The sequence below is a fragment of the Aedes albopictus genome, chromosome 1, assembly GCF_035046485.1.
Source record: "Aedes albopictus strain Foshan chromosome 1, AalbF5, whole genome shotgun sequence".
In the NCBI taxonomy this organism is placed as follows: Eukaryota; Metazoa; Arthropoda; class Insecta; order Diptera; family Culicidae; genus Aedes; species Aedes albopictus.
In genome coordinates this window covers 315,138,706-315,155,919 of record NC_085136.1, presented here as the reverse complement: position 1 = coordinate 315,155,919, position 17,214 = coordinate 315,138,706, and the positions used below count along the sequence as shown (strand labels likewise).

The following is a 17,214-nucleotide window of genomic DNA, read 5'->3' as shown; positions in this document are numbered from 1 at the left end:
CTCCACAGAATCCTGAGAGGATTCTCCACAGAATCCTGAGAGGATTCTCCACAGAATCCTGAGAGGATTCTCCACAGAATCCTGAGAGGATTTTCCACAGAATCCTGAGAGGATTCTCCACAGAATCCTGAGAGGATTCTCCACAGAATCCTAAGAGGATTCTCCACAGAATCCTGAGAGGATTCTCCACAGAATCCTGAGAGGATTCTCCACAGAATCCTGAGAGGATTCTCCACAGAATCCTGAGAGGATTCTCCACAGAATCCTGAGAGGATTCTCCACAGAATCCTGAGAGGATTCTCCACAGAATCCTGAGAGGATTCTCCACAGAATCCTGAGAGGATTCTCCACAGAATCCTGAGAGGATTCTCCACAGAATCCTGAGAGGATTCTCCACAGAATCCTGAGAGGATTCTCCACAGAATCCTGAGAGGATTCTCCACAGAATCCTGAGAGGATTCTCCACAGAATCCTGAGAGGATTCTCCACAGAATCCTGAGAGGATTCTCCACAGAATCCTGAGAGGATTCTCCAAAGAATCCTGAGAGGATTCTCCAAAGAATCCTGAGAGGATTCTCCAAAGAATCCTGAGAGGATTCTCCACAGAATCCTGAGAGGATTCTCCACAGAATCCTGAGAGGATTCTCCACAGAATCCTGAGAGGATTCTCCACAGAATCCTGAGAGGATTCTCCACAGAATCCTGAGAGGATTCTCCACAGAATCCTGAGAGGATTCTCCACAGAATCCTGAGAGGATTCTCCACAGAATCCTGAGAGGATTCTCCACAGAATCCTGAGAGGATTCTCCACAGAATCCTGAGAGGATTCTCCAAAGAATCCTGAGAGGATTCTCCAAAGAATCCTGAGAGGATTCTCCTCAGAATCCTGAGAGGATTCTCCTCAGAATTCTGAGAGGATTCTCCACAGAATTCAGAGAGGATTCTCCACAAAATCCTGAGAGGATTCTCTACAGAATCCTGAGAGGATTCTCCACAGAATCCTGAGAGGATTCTCCACAGAATCCTGAGAGGATTCTCCACAGAATCCTGAGAGGTTTCTCCATAGAATCCTGAGAGGATTCTCCACAGAATCCTTAGAGGATTCTCCATAGAATTCTGATGGGATTCTCTTCGGAATCCCGAGAGGATTCTCCTCAGAATCCTGAGACGATTCTCCTCAGAATCCTGAGAGGGTATTCCTCAGAATCCTGAGAGGGTATTCCTCAGAATCCTGAGAGCATTCTCCTCAGAATCCTGTGAGGATTCTCCATAGAATCCTGTGATGATTGTCCACAGAATTCTGTGAGGATTCTCCATAGAATGCTGAGAGAATTCTCCACAGGCATTTCAAGGCATGTCAAGGGTTTTCAAGGCATTTTGTGGATTTTAGGAGTTTGAAGGCGATTTAGGCGTTTCAAGGTGTCCTTATTCTATAGGGATTATAGAGTTTGCTTCGATTATAAGGGTATCTTAGTAATGGATATTAAAGTTATATGATGGGTATTTAAAGGTTTTAAACGAGAATCATGATGGTTTTCAGAGGGTTTCAAGTCATTTAAAAGCGTTTCGAAAGGTTCCAGTGTGTTTCAGGATATGAGGAATTAAGTTTTCGGGGGTCGGATAAGAGGCATCGATTGGGTTTAAAGTGTTTCAGGGTAGTTTCATGTTTTTTTAAATAACTGAATACTCTTGGACTCCATTAAACGCCGCTTAAACTCGCATTAAATGCCTTTCAACACCCACCATCACCCCTTTCCTGTAAAGCCTGTGCCTTGTTTATTCGGTAGCACGTTACAGCTGCTTATGCCATATACCCTGTTGATCCTTTCCCTGGTATCCCTCTCAATTCCTACTTTTTACTCCTGTCTTACTCTTTCATTATTTTGAAAGTTTAAATTCTCCATCAACAATTCACTTAGTTTATATTTCACTTTAATGTATCACAACTTACAATTGCCTTCTTCGTTCTAAAAACGAAATTATCAATCTTAACCATCACAATCACCCTTATTTCCAGTCACCTTCTTTGTCGCTTTTATTACATGTTTTCATATTTTTTTTAACCTTTTATCTTCCATCTCTCTCATCCTCATCGTTTCGCATCTCTTATTTCTTGTCTCTCATCTGTTATCTCTATTCTAGCATCTCCCTTCTCTTATATTTCATTATCTCTCACCTCTTATCATTATCATCATCTCTCAATCCCTTATTTCTAATGTCTCATCTCTCATCATCATCATTATCATCATTATCATCATCATCATCATCATCATCATCATCATCATCATCATCATCTTCATCTCTTATCTTTTATCACTTGTCAATTATCTCTCATCTTTCATCTCTCATCCCTCATTATTCATACCTCATATTCCATCATCATCATCATCATCACTCATCTTTCATATTTCATCCCGCATCTCTCACAAATCATCTCACATTTCTCTCATTCATTTCTCATCTCTCATTTCTCATCTCTCATTTCTTATCTCTCATCATTCAACCCTCATTTCTCATCTTTGATATCTCATCTCTCACCTTTCATCTCTCATCTTTCTCTCATCTTTTATATCACATCTTTCATTGCTTAATTCTCATTTCTCATGCCTCATCTCTAATCTCCTATATTCCACCTCTGATATTTCATCTTCCATCTCCCATCTGATCTCATCATCATTAACTCTCATCTTTTATCTCTCATTCTTGTTTACTCTATCTCATCCCTCATCTCGCACCTCTCATCTCTCACCTCTAATTTCTCAACTTTTATTTCTCACCTCTCATCTTTATTTTCCGAGATGAACCAGCCCAGGGCTGAAAATCTCGTAAATAAAGATGATAATAATAATAATCATCTTTATTATCTCATTTCTGGTCACTCATATTTTATTCCTCGTCTCTCAACTCTCCTTTCTCAAGTCTCATCTCTTATCTCTCATCGCTTATGTCTCATCTCTTATGTTTTATCTCTCATCTTTCATCCTTCATCTCTTATGTCCCATCTCTCACCTCTCATCTCTCACATTTCATGTCTCATAATTTATCTCTCAACTCTCATCTCTCATATCTTATTTCTCATCTCATCTCTCGTCTCTCAACTCTCAACTCTCATGTCTTATTTCTCATTTCTCATTTCCCATTTCTCATCTCTCATCTCTCATCTCTCATCTCTCATCTCTCATCTCTCATCTCTCATCTCTCATCTCTCCTCTCTCAACTCTCATCTCCCATGTCTCATCCCTTATCTCTTATTTTCCATTACTCATCTCTAACCTCTCAATTCTTATCTCTCATCTCCTATATCTCACCTCTCGCCTTTCAACTCTTATCTCTCATTTCTTACTTCTTATATCACAAATCTGATTTCTTATCTCTTTTCTCTCATCTCTAATTTCTCACATCTCATTTCTCAACTCTCAACTCTCATCTCTCATTTCTTCCACTGATCTCTCATCTCTCATCATCATCTCTCATCACTGATCTCTCATTTCTTATCTCTCGCGTCTCATCTCTTAGCATCTTTGAGAGATGTCGAGAAAAGATCAACTCAATGGACACTGTGTTTTGTTTCTTGATGATGTTCGAACTCTTTAGAAATCAATAGAAGCGATCATTGCTGTGACCAATTTCTGGATTCCTCCTTCCAAAAATAGAATCAGTTCCTTCAATTCCACCTTCTGTAGAAAAATCCTATCGAAACACATACACCAAGCATTATCCTTGACTTCACCACTTAAATCAACCACTTAAATAACTCACAAGCTACAACTTCCCGGCAAAGGAAACAACAAGGGAAAAGAAACAAACAACAAACTCAACTTTCCACCTGCCACCCGAGCAGCACTTTATTGACCTTTTACCGCGCTCAGTTCGATTACGTTCTCCGTCAGCAGATCCAGCAGCACGTCCAACTTCACCTGGTACAGATTGTTCTCCTGTTCGAGCGTTTTGATGCGTCGTTTCATACGCAGCAGATCGTCGATGGCGGTGGTCGAGGCAGACAAAGCCGCCATCCCCGAGGAACCAGCAACGGGAGCTGTCCCGGCTGCAGCGGCACTCATCCAAACCCCATCGACGAAGCACAGTTGCTTATCCAGCAGGTTCAGCCGAATGTTGCGGAACTCGTCCAGGTCTTCCTGGTGCGGCGGGCAGCCAATGTTGAGCCTTGTCGTACGCGGGGGAGCCACTTTCGGTGCGAACTTTTTCGTAAAAATCGGCATCTCTCGGTTGGGTGGTTTCCAACAGGACTGGTAAGTTTGTGCGAGTCAGCCTGGCGCTGTGCTGGTGTCAGGCAGGATCCTCCTGGGATATGAGAAAAGGGGTGATTGGGGTGATTGTTGTTGGCGCGCGTACTAAAGCACGTGTCGTTGGTAGCAACGGAGCGTAACCAACCAAGCGCCGCCACCGTCACCGCAATGGTTACCATGGCGCGCCAAGCGCGCTCGAAAACAAAAACAAACCACATCGGCTGCAAGCGGTGATGTTCTTCCCTTCACTCCGGCTTCACTCTAGTTTAGCATTCCGTGCCCCCCAGTAGGTCGGTCATTTAAGTGTTTCCTGGTTCTTGGTGATGTCCAATCGGCATCAACGTGGTGACAATAACGATGGTGCGGTGACCCAAACTGACCCAGTGATTCCAGTGCAATCCAATCCGATTAGCAGCATTGATGAGCTGTATCGCTGTATCCAGCAAGAGATTCAGTGCTACCGGACAGAACACGACTCTATTAGGGCGGATTTGAGCCGATTAATTCAGAGCAATCAAGCGTTTGGTGGTGCGAGTGGGGATGGGACAGGCGGCAACGGTGACGGAGGTTTTGATCCCGAAAATTATAATAGGATATCGGATGAAGTGATAACGAACTTGAAGAATCAACTGGAGATTGTTACGGATGTAAGATTGCATTGAGCTCTGATAATACTGATTTCCTAGTTGTACACAACAAACACATAACATCATTATATCAATGGCTGATTAGGGAATTGGTCTGAAAACGAGATTGGTTTATAAATATCATATTTATATTTAAATTTAAATAAATTAAACAAAATAATAAAATGCAATTTGATCATCTTTGTATCAACTCAGTTTGAGTTTTGAAAATGCAATGTATAACAAATGAACATTTTTAGGAAGTGTTTAGTGCGTAATTTTACCGCTGCATGGCGCTATCCATTGTGCTTGGAAAATACACAATTTGTGACATGTTTTAAATTACGAACCACCAAGTTCGTGTCTACAGCAAATTTGCACAGAAAGTTTAACTCATTCATATTATGAAGATTAGTTGATAAAATAGATCTCATTATTATGATTTTAAGAAAGTTTTGAAACTGTCTCAGAATCCATCCAGAGATTCCATCAAGGTTTTCTTTAAGTTATTCTTAACAAATTTCTTCAACGGATCCATCACGTATTCCTTCAATGATGTTTTTCTGGTAAACTTACAACTTTTTCATGAATAATTTCTTCAGAAATCTCTCCTAAAGATTTATTTAAGGATACCTAAAATATAACTCCATGGATCCTCTTATACATTTCTACAAGGATTAATTCAAAAATTTATTTAAAAATTGCTCAAAGGTTTCTGCAGAAATTCCTAAAAGTAATCGGTCAGGATCTCTAAAAGTTTTCCAGAAATTTCACCGAGGATTTATTTTGAGAGGGCCTATATGCAGTATGCGAATAAGTATTCAGCAATACCATGCCGAGGGAAACTGGTTCGATTTCGGATTGGTTCAGGAAGCTTTCGTAGTTCTTTGACTTCTTTCAGTATCTTCGTACCTGACTGTATAAATACAAATACAAATGGTCACTCCTCCTCAAATTAATTGTGAAACATTCTCAAGTATTCTTGCAAGAATTCTTCCAAAGATTAGTTTGGAAACGCCTTCAGGGGCAAAACCGGCTTTGACAATTTATTCAAGGCCTATTTTAGGAACTCCTCCAAGGATTACCAGAGGAATTCCTCCATGGAATACTTCAGGAATTGCTACAAGGATTTATTTAGGAACACCTCCAAGAATTCCTTCAGAAATTTATCCAAAAGTTCCATCAGGCATTGTTTTGTGCATTTTTGAGGAATTCCTTCAGGGATTCCTTTAGGATCCTCATGATTCATTCGAAAGCTTTTTCAAAGGTTTCACAAATAATTTCACCATGTATACCTTTAAAAATTCCTTCAGCAGGATTGCAGTAGTAATTTCTTCAAGTTTTCCTTTAGAAGCTCTTCAAAGGCTTCTGTCAAGAATTTCTCCAAGGATTTTGTATGAACCAATAGTAAACGATTGATTTGAGAGCTACCCTAATACGTGGTCACTCAGTGGTCGCGTTCCACTAATTGCAGTTGTAGAATCGGCAGAATCAATATACAATTTCTTTTTTTTTCATGTTGGCATCAGGGACTTCGATTTTTTTTTGCGTGCGGCACACGTTGTTATGCGCATCCAACTCGAAAGAGGCAAATTGTGTGCAATTGGTTGAGTCTATCAAGCTCTACCGTATGCACACTCTGTGCTTGACTCCTAAAACATGAGTGCTTCAGGTGTGTTTCAGAGGAGATCTAGGGAGATCATGAGGGTGCCAAGAAGTTGAAGAGGCATTTCTGATGTTTCAGGGGGGATTTAGGTACGTTCCGAGGCGGTTTTAACCCTCTAATACCCAACCCCGCCTTTAGACGGGGTATATTTTGAGTATTTTTTTTTAATTTTTGTTTCGTGGGAGATCAAAATTTTTATATTTTTGACTGATATTCAGGACTGTTTTGTATATCTCAAAATGATTTTTGGTGTATTTTAAAGCGTATTTACATTTTTAAAAATCATTGAAAAATTGATGTTTTGTTTATTTTGTATTGAATCGCTACAATTAACATATTTTAAAATTTTCCCAAATTAGTCTATCCTAGTTTTAAAGTTTAAGGGAATCGAATACACTCTTAAGTTATTTTCCTTAAAGTTACACGGAAAATAAAATTTTCTATGAAAAAAAATAAATAAAAATATTTCAACAATAATCATAAAATCTCAAAATGTTTTCATCTCAAAAAACCAGTGTGTTTCAGAAAAGTTGTAGAGGATTTTATGATTTTCATAGGGTTTGAGGGACTTTTCATGAGCGTCGCCGGGTGTTTTGGGGGAAGTGGGGTGGTTCGCTGGGCGTTTCATGGGGTTTCAGTGAGGTTTCAGTGCATTTTAAGGTGTTTTGGGAGCGTATTAAGAGTTTTAAGCTGAGTTTCAGGCGATTTTGTGAGAGTTTTGGGGGTTTCTAGCAAGTTTCTGGGTAAGTAAATAAGTATTTGAGGGGATTTTAGGGGCTTCCGAAGCGTGCTATTGGTTTCTATGGGTTTTCAGGGAATTCAACGGTTTCAATGGGGTTTCAGAATCGCTTGAAGGTATGTTAGTGACTTTACAGGGAACTTCAAGTAGTGTTTCAGGGTTTTTCAGAACAGTTTCAGGACTATATTGTAGAGATTTTGAAATGGTTTTGAGTTTTTGGGTGATTTTTCCTAGGCTGGGCGATAGCTCTTAAGCAAAGAAATAAAAAAAAATCATGTGAAAATTATTTCTCGAATGCTACAACTTTGCCGAAGGCGTCAACCCGCTATCTCAAAAAATTAAAAAAAAATAATTTTGTATCTCACTTTTAGGGGGATTGATCCGAAAACTCTAAGTGTCAAAAGATGGCGCTGGTCATTCCCGTCAACTTTGCCGAAGACACCATTGCTCTATTTCCTCAATTTTACGAGCTATAAATCAAGAGCGTGAAAATGGGAAAATAAACCATTGTGCGATGTAGTGCTTTATTTTAAATAGGTTATTTTAGAAACAATTCATGAAAGGTTTTTTAAAAGATTCCTTGTAGCAACTTCAAGAAAAAAAAACAGAAAAAAAGCCTTGGAGATTTTCTAAAGAAATCCCAGGAACAAAACTATTGAAGAAAGTTTTGGAGTAATTTCTAAAGAAATTTTGAATTTCTGGTTTTCTGAAGGAATCGCTGAACAAATTTCCGAAAGCTGTGCAAGATTTAAGCGAGATTTTCAAAAGAATCCGAGAAGAAATTTCTAAGGAGGTCGTTTTAATATTTTCTAGAGGATTACATAGAGAAATTACGAGACGAGTCTCCTGAGAGATTTCGGGAAGATACTCTGTAGAAATTTCTGACGCAACCCGTGGAAGATTGTCATAAAGAGTACCTGAAGAAATTTCCGAACGAAATTATGCAAGATTTTCTGAAAAAATCCATAGATGATTTTTGGAAAGTATCCATGCAGCATCTTAAGAAGCAATCCATTGAGGGTTTGTCAAAGTAGTTTCTGATGAAATTTCTTGAGGAAGCTTTGGAGAATTTTCCGAAAAGAATATTGGAGGATTTTTGAATGTAATTCTTGGTGGAATTTCTGAAAAAAAAAATCCAAGCAAAACTTGAAAACCATATCCTGGAAGCCTTGCCTGCAGCTATCTGAACGAGTCCATGACGAAATCCAAGGAAAGTTATCTAAAGGATTCATTCGAGAAATTTCCGGAGGAATTTCTATAATAGTTTCTTAATGAATCCTCGGTAAAATTAAAATTAATTATATTATGTTTAATTAGACTAGAAGGTCGGCTCTGTAAAGCTGTTCGCAGCGTGTGAGCCTGCAAATTAAAGAACTGGTAAAAAATGAAGAAAATTTTGGGGCAAGATTTTTTCAAACAGTTCTTTGAGAGATTTCTGGAGAAATCAGTAGTGACATTTCTGAAGGAATTATAGGAGGAATCTTGCAGAATATTTTTGAAGAATTCTGTCATATGCATGGGAATTTATTTTTTGAAATTATACGAGAAGATGGATTCATGGAGATATATTGGGGAAAGTTTTAGAAAATCGCCGAAGAAGTTTATAAATGATTTTCTGTAAAATACTCCCAAAGTAATTTTTGAGGTAATCTCTAAAGAACTTATCTCCCAGAAAACAAATCTTGATAAATATCTAGAGCAAGTTCTTAAGGGCTTCCTGAACGACTTTCTAGAAAATCTCTGGAAAAACTTCTTAAGAAATTCATGAAAGAATTCCTGAAGCATCTATGCACGATTTTCCTGACGAAATCTTATGAGTTTCTGGAGGAATCCCAAGTGGAATTTCCAAAGGTTTCCCAGAAAGAATCTCAAAAGTTATCTCTGAAAATTACTCATTAAATCTTTGGGAGAACTTTTAAAACAAAAATCATCCATAGTAAAAACTATGGAGAAATAATATATAACGAATTTCATATAGTGATACCAGAGAATTCAGGAAATTATTCCATGGCATTCAAAAAAAAAATCTCTTTAATTTCTAAAGCTCTCCATAAAGAAAAGTTTCGGAAAAATCCATGGAGATTCTTAAATAATATGTAAATAAGTTACAGAGGGGATGTCTGGAGGAGTACCTGGAAATATTTCCAATGGAATCCCAGGAAGAAATATCTTTGAAAATTCAACTCAGAATATTTTACTTTTTTAAATATCTTCGAATGGTTTTCTTTGGGTATCCTTGGATAAATTTATAAATGATTATCCAGAAGAGTTTATTAAGAAATTCCTGGATAGAATATTGTAAAAAATGGCAAGAATCCCTGCATGAGTTTCTGAAGAAATTTATAGAAGCCATTCTAGAGTTTTTTTTTATCCATTGTAGTAGGTTAAGGTAGGCCATGACTTAGGGCATAGAAATAGTTTGACGTTAGACTGGTTCATAATGTAATAAACTCTTGAAGCAGAAAGACGCTGGCCTTATTACTTCTACAATTCAGAAGTGGGATACACCATGTTTCTTCGAAGTCAGAAATCAACCGCTGAGCTGGAACAAAGTATTGCCTCGAATTCTGGAGCACAGGAAAACCAGACGTCGCACAACAAGAATGCTGTAGAAATGGTAAATGCAGCCGGAAATGCTGGTCAATCGGTTTCCGGTTCAAGTTCTGGAGCTGTTTGTGGTTACGAGACTGGAGGACGTTCACTGCAAAATTGCGGATCATCGGCTGCAGGTATCGTCGCGTCAAGCGCAATGAATGCTGCTGCTCCCGCTGCCCAACCAACTTCCGGATCGGTGTTGAATCGCATTGAAGACGGAAGGGGAGACTTTGTAGAGGTTCGTAATCCCAGTCAATCAAACTCGTCTGTTCAAGCTGAAATCTTCGGTGTCAGAAGGTCTGCAGTGTTTCAAGGCCTAGAGAATCATCAAACGAATTTCGGTCATTTCAAGCCAGAAGACATTTCTTCGATGTTGCCGTCGTATTCTGGGGGTGCCGAAGAGGATGTGAATCATTTCATTGCTGTCTTGGAGAACACGAAACAAGCCCTGAATGTTAGTAGTTTTGTTATGAAGCTGGTCGTGATAAGAAATTTGAAGGGAAAAGCGCAAGCCTGGTTGCATTCACAAGCGGATTTCATGATGAAAGACTATGCTGATCTAATAAGAAGCCTGCAAGAGTTTTTTGACTGCCCAATAAATACGTTTGAAGTAGAGAAGCGTTTGGAAAGGAAGACCTGGTCTGGAAAATTTGAATCATTCGCTGATTATTGTCAAGCCAAAAAAGTTCTCGCGCAAAATCTGAAGATGCCGGAGTCAGAGTTGATTGATTACATCGTTGAAGGAATCATGGACCCTGTATTGAAAAATCAAGCTAGACTATCAAATTTCAAAACTGTTGCGGAAATACTTCAAGCGTTTCGTATGATTGGAAGTGAAACAAGATCACAAGTGCCGTTGAGAAAGCCCATCCAATGTTATTCCTGTAATCAATTTGGACATGTTGCTGCGTTTTGCTGGAAGTCACGTGAGAAGTTACAGAGGACTAACCGATTTGTAAGAAACCAACAAGAGGATGTTCTGACATCAAAACATGTATATGCTGTAGTAGAAAATGACATAGAATCAGGCAATGGACGTCACGGATTGGTAGATTTTAAATTTTTTAATCAAATTTGTAGCCATAAAGCATTATTTGATACAGGAAGTCCGATTTCACTAATACGCCGTGGATTAGTTGAAAAAATCAAGTATTTCTAAATTAAATAATAGAAATTTTTATCGGAGTATTAGTGGAAACAGACTGAAAATTTTAGGACTGTTTAGTAGTGAAGTAATCATTCAAAATATTTGTTTCAGAATTGAATTTTATGTTTTTGCTGATAAGTTAATGGGACTCTTCGATGCCATAATCGGACGAGATGTGATCATGCGGCCAGAAATTCGAACGGTAATTCAAAACGGTATCAGCATTCGAGAGAACGACAATAGGTATTTGCAAATTGAAAATCCATCTCTTATCAAGGTAAATAAAAATATTTTATGCAACATCAGTTCCGATAGTTATGAAACATTGTTATCAAATATTGGAAACGTAACTAATGACCAGAAGGCAAATTTTTTGGAATGTTATAAAAATAAATATGCTTTCAACAAAAAACCTGTAATGCCAGCCACAGACTATGAAATGACAATCACTCTGAAAAATGACGTGCATTTTAATTTTAAACCGAGGAGATTATCTTTTTCTCAAAGAAATAAAGTAGATGAAAAAATTAAAGATCTTTTAAAAGAGGGAATTATTAAAGAAAGCAATTCCCCTTACGCAAGTCCAATAGTACTGATTCCTAAAAAAGATAATGATTTTAGACTCTGCGTGGATTATAGGAAATTGAACAAAAATACTATTAGAGATAATTACCCATTACCTGTTATAGATGGCTTGATAGACTCTTTGAAAGGTAAAACTATTTTCTCAATAATTGATTTAAAGTCCGGATTTCACCAAATCAGAATAGCCAAGGAGTCTACTAAATATACGTCTTTTGTGACACCAAAAGGCCAATATGAGTACCTTCGTGTTCCATTTGGATTGTGTAATGCTCCTGCAGTGTTCCAAAGGTTTATCAATAAAATATTCAAACAATTGATTGATGATGGTAAAATTGTTGTTTATATAGACGATATCTTAATAGCTAGCAAAAATTTCAAAGAACATTTGGAAACATTAGCTCAAGTTTTTCAAATTTTAAATGATAATTTATTGGAAATTAATCTTAATAAATGTAAGTTTTTATTTGATGAAATAGATTACTTAGGATATACTATCAATAAATTTGGGAAAAAACTCAACAAAATTCACATTGAAAGTATTTCAAATTTTCCCGTTCCTAAAAATAGTAAAGATGTCCAGCGTTTTTTAGGACTAACAAGTTACTTTAGAAAATTTGTAAAAAATTTTGCAACTATTGCTCGACCATTATATAACCTCTTAAAGAAAGACACAAAGTTTGCTTTTGAGAATACTGCTTTAGAAACTTTTCAAACGTTGAAAAATAAACTAATTTCTTCCCCGATTCTTGCTACATTTGACCCACACGCTGAAACACAACTGCATTGTGATGCAAGTTCTTTTGGATTTGGTGCCATGTTGCTTCAGAAACAAGATGATAATATTTTTCATCCTGTTAGCTATTTTAGCAGAAAAACTGATGAATTTGAATCGAAACTGCACAGTTTTGAGCTTGAAACACTTGCTGTTGTATATGCTATTAAAAGATTTCACATTTATTTATCCGGAATTCATTTTAAAATTTTTACTGATTGTAGTGCTTTGGTTCAGACTTTGTCAAAAAAAGATGTAAATCCTAAAATTTGTAGGTGGGCATTATTTTTAGAAAATTACAATTTTGATTTACAATATAGAGATGGTTCAAAAATGCAACATGTGGATGCTTTAAGCCGTCAAAATACAACAATAAAAAAGCAATCTTCTGATGATAAGATTCAACAAATTGGTGTAATTGAAAAATGTAGAATAGATAATACTGATAATACTATTAATGTTTTGAGTGATCATGATATAGAGCAAAATATTATAATAGCGCAAGAACAAGACAACAAAATAGTCAAAATTAAGGAACTACTGGAGAGATCTTCATTTCCAGAATTTGAACTTTTAAATGGAGTACTATTTAAGAAAGATGGAACTAAACGTTTATTAGTTGTTCCTAGGTTAATGATTGACAAAGTTATCAAGTTAAATCACGACAATTGTGGTCATATTGGAATCGAAAAAACTGTGCATGAGATAAAAAAGCAATTTTGGTTTAATAGAATGAGGAAATTTGTCAAAAGTTATATAAATAATTGTTTGACTTGTATTTTTTATAGTCCTACCGAAAAGAAGGAAGGATTTGTTAAAATTATTGATAAAGGGAACAAGCCTTTTGATACTATTCATTTAGATTATTATGGGCCAATCCAGTTAGCATCTTCAAATAGAGCAAAATACGTTTTAGTGATAATAAATGCATTTACAAAGTTTACAAAATTATTTCCAGCGAAAACTATAAGTTCAGATGAAACTATAGTTCATCTGTCTAATTACATGAATTTTTATAGCAAACCTAATAGGATTATTACGGATAGAGGTAAATGTTTCACATCGCAAAGGTTTAATGATTTTATCAATATCAATCAAATTGAACATGTCAAAACGGCAGCTTATACTCCTGAGGCAAATGGTCAAGTTGAAAGAGTAAATAAATCACTAACTCCAATGCTTGCAAAATTGTGTAATGAATCGACTGAAAAATGGAACCAATTATTACCAAAAGTTGAGTTTGTGTTTAATAATACTTATAACAGATCAATTGGTAATCTCCCTAGTGTGCTATTGTTTGGAATTCAACAGAATAATTTAAATTGTGAAAATCATAACATTGAACATTTTGTTGCTAACAGACAAACATTATCTGAGCCAATTGATATTTCAGATACTCGTGAAAATGCACATAGACAAAATTTTAAAACTCAAGTATAATAAACAAAATACTGACCGGAAAAGAAAAAAGAATATGGTTTATAGAGAAGGTGATTTCATAGTCTTGAAAACTGACGAAAAACATAAACTAGCACCTAAATATAAAGGACCGTATAAAATTCTAAAAGTTTTGCCAAATGAAAGATACGTTGTGACTGATATTGATGGATTCCAAATTGCAAATGTCCCATTTAATTCGGTTTGCTCACCTCAAAATATGAGGAAATGGATGTGTGATCACATATCTGATGGTAGTGATATCGATGAGGACATCGATAATGTCAGGATGCCCGAGATGTAGTAGGTTAAGGTAGGCCATGACTTAGGGCATAGAAATAGTTTGACGTTAGACTGGTTCATAATGTAATAAACTCTTGAAGCAGAAAGACGCTGGCCTTTTACTTCTACATCCATGAAGGAATGATTGGGAGTATTTATGTGAGAACTGCTTAACACATTTTCAAAAGATTCATTAAAAAAATGTTCCAGGAATTTTTGAAAGAAAATTTTCAATTTGCTACACATACGGCGACATATTGCGTTGGTTTTAGGAAATCATATAAACGATTTTTTATATTTAAGTACTAAGAGTTATTTCCAATATAAGAGGCCGCAAAAAGTTAAAAAATCCATAAAGATATTTTTTTTATGTTTATGAGAGCCGCAACAAATTCCAAATAAGTTAAGTTTTTTTTTCAAAGAAGCGTATTCTCTGATTGATTACGACTGTTCTTGGTGTGCTCTTTGAATTATTTTTTGGGTATTCAGTCCGATTGTAAGGTCATCTGATGTTCTCTTACTGAAGAAGCGTATTCTTTTAAGTTTTTTTTTATCTGAATAGCTGGTTACTCCGTGGGTGGCTTCGAGTCAATGAGGTGTAAATCCTTGTGTAAATCATCCTGAGATCTATGGAATTAAAATTGGATTTTGGTGCGTCGACTAATCTGGTTGTTTTTTCATACATTTCTTAAACTCGCAATTGGATAATTGGATAGTATTGATTTGTATGTAGGAGGTTTTTGACCAAAGTCTACGCTCCAGACGAAATGTGGTGTACCTTAAGTTTGTATGGATGTAATCTACGAGGGTGGAAGGGGTTGGTATGAGATGCCCAAAGACGAGCCTATGTAGTTAAAAGATTGTGCCAAATTAATGAAAAGATGATTTTATGAAATTGAAAACTAAACAGAAGCTTCCCAAATGACAAGATTTTTATGCCACGAAAGGTGTAAAAGTGCGATTTTCAATGATAGGTTTCTTGCTGATAACTTATATTGAACTTAAAATGCACCTTCATCAGGTAGATTTATTAGGGTTTTACTAAGAACATTTCAAGTATCTTAAGTATCATTAAAGTGTCTAATTTAATAATCGATTCATAGGAAGTGTGAAGACATGAAAAATTCAGTGTTGTTATTCCTGCATTGTTCCGTTGTTGGTTTTAACCAACAAAATCAATTTCGGTTCGCTCTCCTACACACAGTCGCTCTCGAAAGTTCAACTTCAACTTCAAACTTCAAGTGTCACTTTGCTGAATAGACAGCATGCCAGCAAGCACTTGGAGGAGAAGAGTTTCGCTTCGCTTTGCCTGAGAACAGCCCATCTACCCGAACTCGCCGGTTATTATCATTTCGGAGAAAAGCAGACACTCCAGGCACGCTGCTGCTGCTAGTACGCCGAGGTTACTGTGGAAAGGGGTGGCTTTGATCAGGTTTAGAGATGTTCCATATTTGTAGCGGAAATGCAACCTAGGGGGCTATCCATAAACCACGTGGTCATTTTTTGGGAGATTCCGAACACTCCCCCCCCCCCCCCGCGTGTACTTTCGTTCACACAAAAAAAAATAAATTTGTATGGACCGTGGTCTTTGCCTGAGACACCCCCCTCTCAACATGACCACGTGGTTTATGGATGGCCCCTAGTTTACTTTCATGTTGTTAAGTGAGAAAATGGTTGAAATTCGTTTATAGTGATTGAATTAAAAAAAAAAAATGCGTTTATTGTTCACAACTTACAAGAATGTCTAAATTTCGACAATTCTGATTTAATGATTTTAACAAAGTGTACCTACATATTTTGGAGCCTTGACTGTTAGTAGCTTTTTTATTTTTTAGTGTTATTAAACTTTTTCTAGTACTACCTTCGAACTGCATGAAATAGAGCCTGATTCTCAGCTCAGGGTTCTATGACTGCTTTTACGATTACATGGTTCAGGCTTCATAGTAAGTGAAATTCAAAAATGATCAACGTTAAACACTTGATACGTTTTACAACGCATCACGGTACCGCACAAACTCTCCACTCAAATGATGTTTTTCCAACCCACTCCTTTCATCTGTGTCCTCACATCTGTCTCCAACTCCAACGCACAGGAAAAGAATACCCTGGAAAGCCTCTGGAGGAGCTCTCAGAAGACAATCCAAATACTCGAGCTGGAGATAGGCGAATATCGGCGACAGTTGCGACAGCCGACCGACAACCGGCTGCAGAACCTCCGCCAGCAGTACACGGCCGCCCTGCAGTTGTTGGAGCAAAATTTGCTTTCGCTCCGCACCAAACTCGCCCAACGTACGGAGGAAAACAAACGCCTGCAGGTAGCCAGCGCAACCGGACAGGAACAACTGCGCGCCGTCGAGCGGGATTTGGCCGGTATGTACTATAACTAAAGCTCATACTACTGTTGTACTACGCTTACTATAGTATACTGGGAAAGCACGCATTTTTACTCACCACACCGCCTACGTGTGCTAGCAATGGACTGTGGATTATGAATCGAAATTTGATAACAGACTGATACAGAGGCTAAATCTTAAATTTTTCGACGCTGTTTTTGAGTACTTTGAAGATCAAAGCTTATAATTAGCTGGTATGATAAATTCCATTTGTTCAATTTTTGTTTTTGACAGCTGACGAACCACTTAAGTCAATTTATTGTTTTCGAATATAAACTTTCTTCAACACACTCTGAGGAAATCCAGTTTCTTTATTACCTGGAATCGAGCTACTGAAGGACCAGGATTTATGTGGTAAATACAAAACATAGCCACTTAATTTTGAGATGTATTTCACGGTGCGGCCATTTGGCGTACAACCAATCCGAGTGGGTAGATCTGGATTGTTCTTCGAGCTTTAGTTTCAGAAAGTGAAACAAACTTTTCCAGACCGAGGGAAATGTCGGATGTGTGCCACAAAATTTTGAAGAGGTGTTTAATCCGGGAAGCGGGGTTCCATTCCGAGAAGATGTTGGCTCAAATTTTTCTCGGTGGTTTTACTTGTTCGTTTTCGGAGCTTCCAATTCGGACTTGTTATTTTTGATTTTGTTTGTTCGTTTGGGAAAAAAAGCTCGAAACATGATTTGTTTTATGAAATTAAATGCGAGTTATTCTCTCTTGTTTAA

The 17,214-nt window shown here is 37.2% G+C and overlaps 2 protein-coding genes across 2 annotated transcripts in view; one reads left to right on the top strand and one right to left on the bottom strand.

Moving 5' to 3' along the window:
• Positions 1 to 3,814: 3,814 nt before the first annotated feature.
• LOC109423569 (protein chibby homolog 1) lies at positions 3,815 to 4,220 on the bottom strand. The gene has a single exon (XM_019698552.3). It carries the CDS (start codon positions 4,218 to 4,220, stop codon positions 3,846 to 3,848), a length of 375 nt encoding a protein of 124 aa, XP_019554097.3. The 3' UTR covers positions 3,815 to 3,845.
• Positions 4,221 to 4,566: 346 nt separating this feature from the next.
• Positions 4,567 to 17,214, top strand: part of LOC109423553 (trichohyalin) — a 46,965-nt gene continuing 34,317 nt past the window's right edge. Inside the window, exons 1-2 of the mRNA XM_019698541.3 lie at positions 4,567 to 4,894; positions 16,190 to 16,466. Coding sequence (XP_019554086.3) covers positions 4,571 to 4,894; positions 16,190 to 16,466 — 601 coding nt within the window. The 5' untranslated portion in view covers positions 4,567 to 4,570. The remainder of the gene's footprint in view (positions 4,895 to 16,189; positions 16,467 to 17,214) is intronic.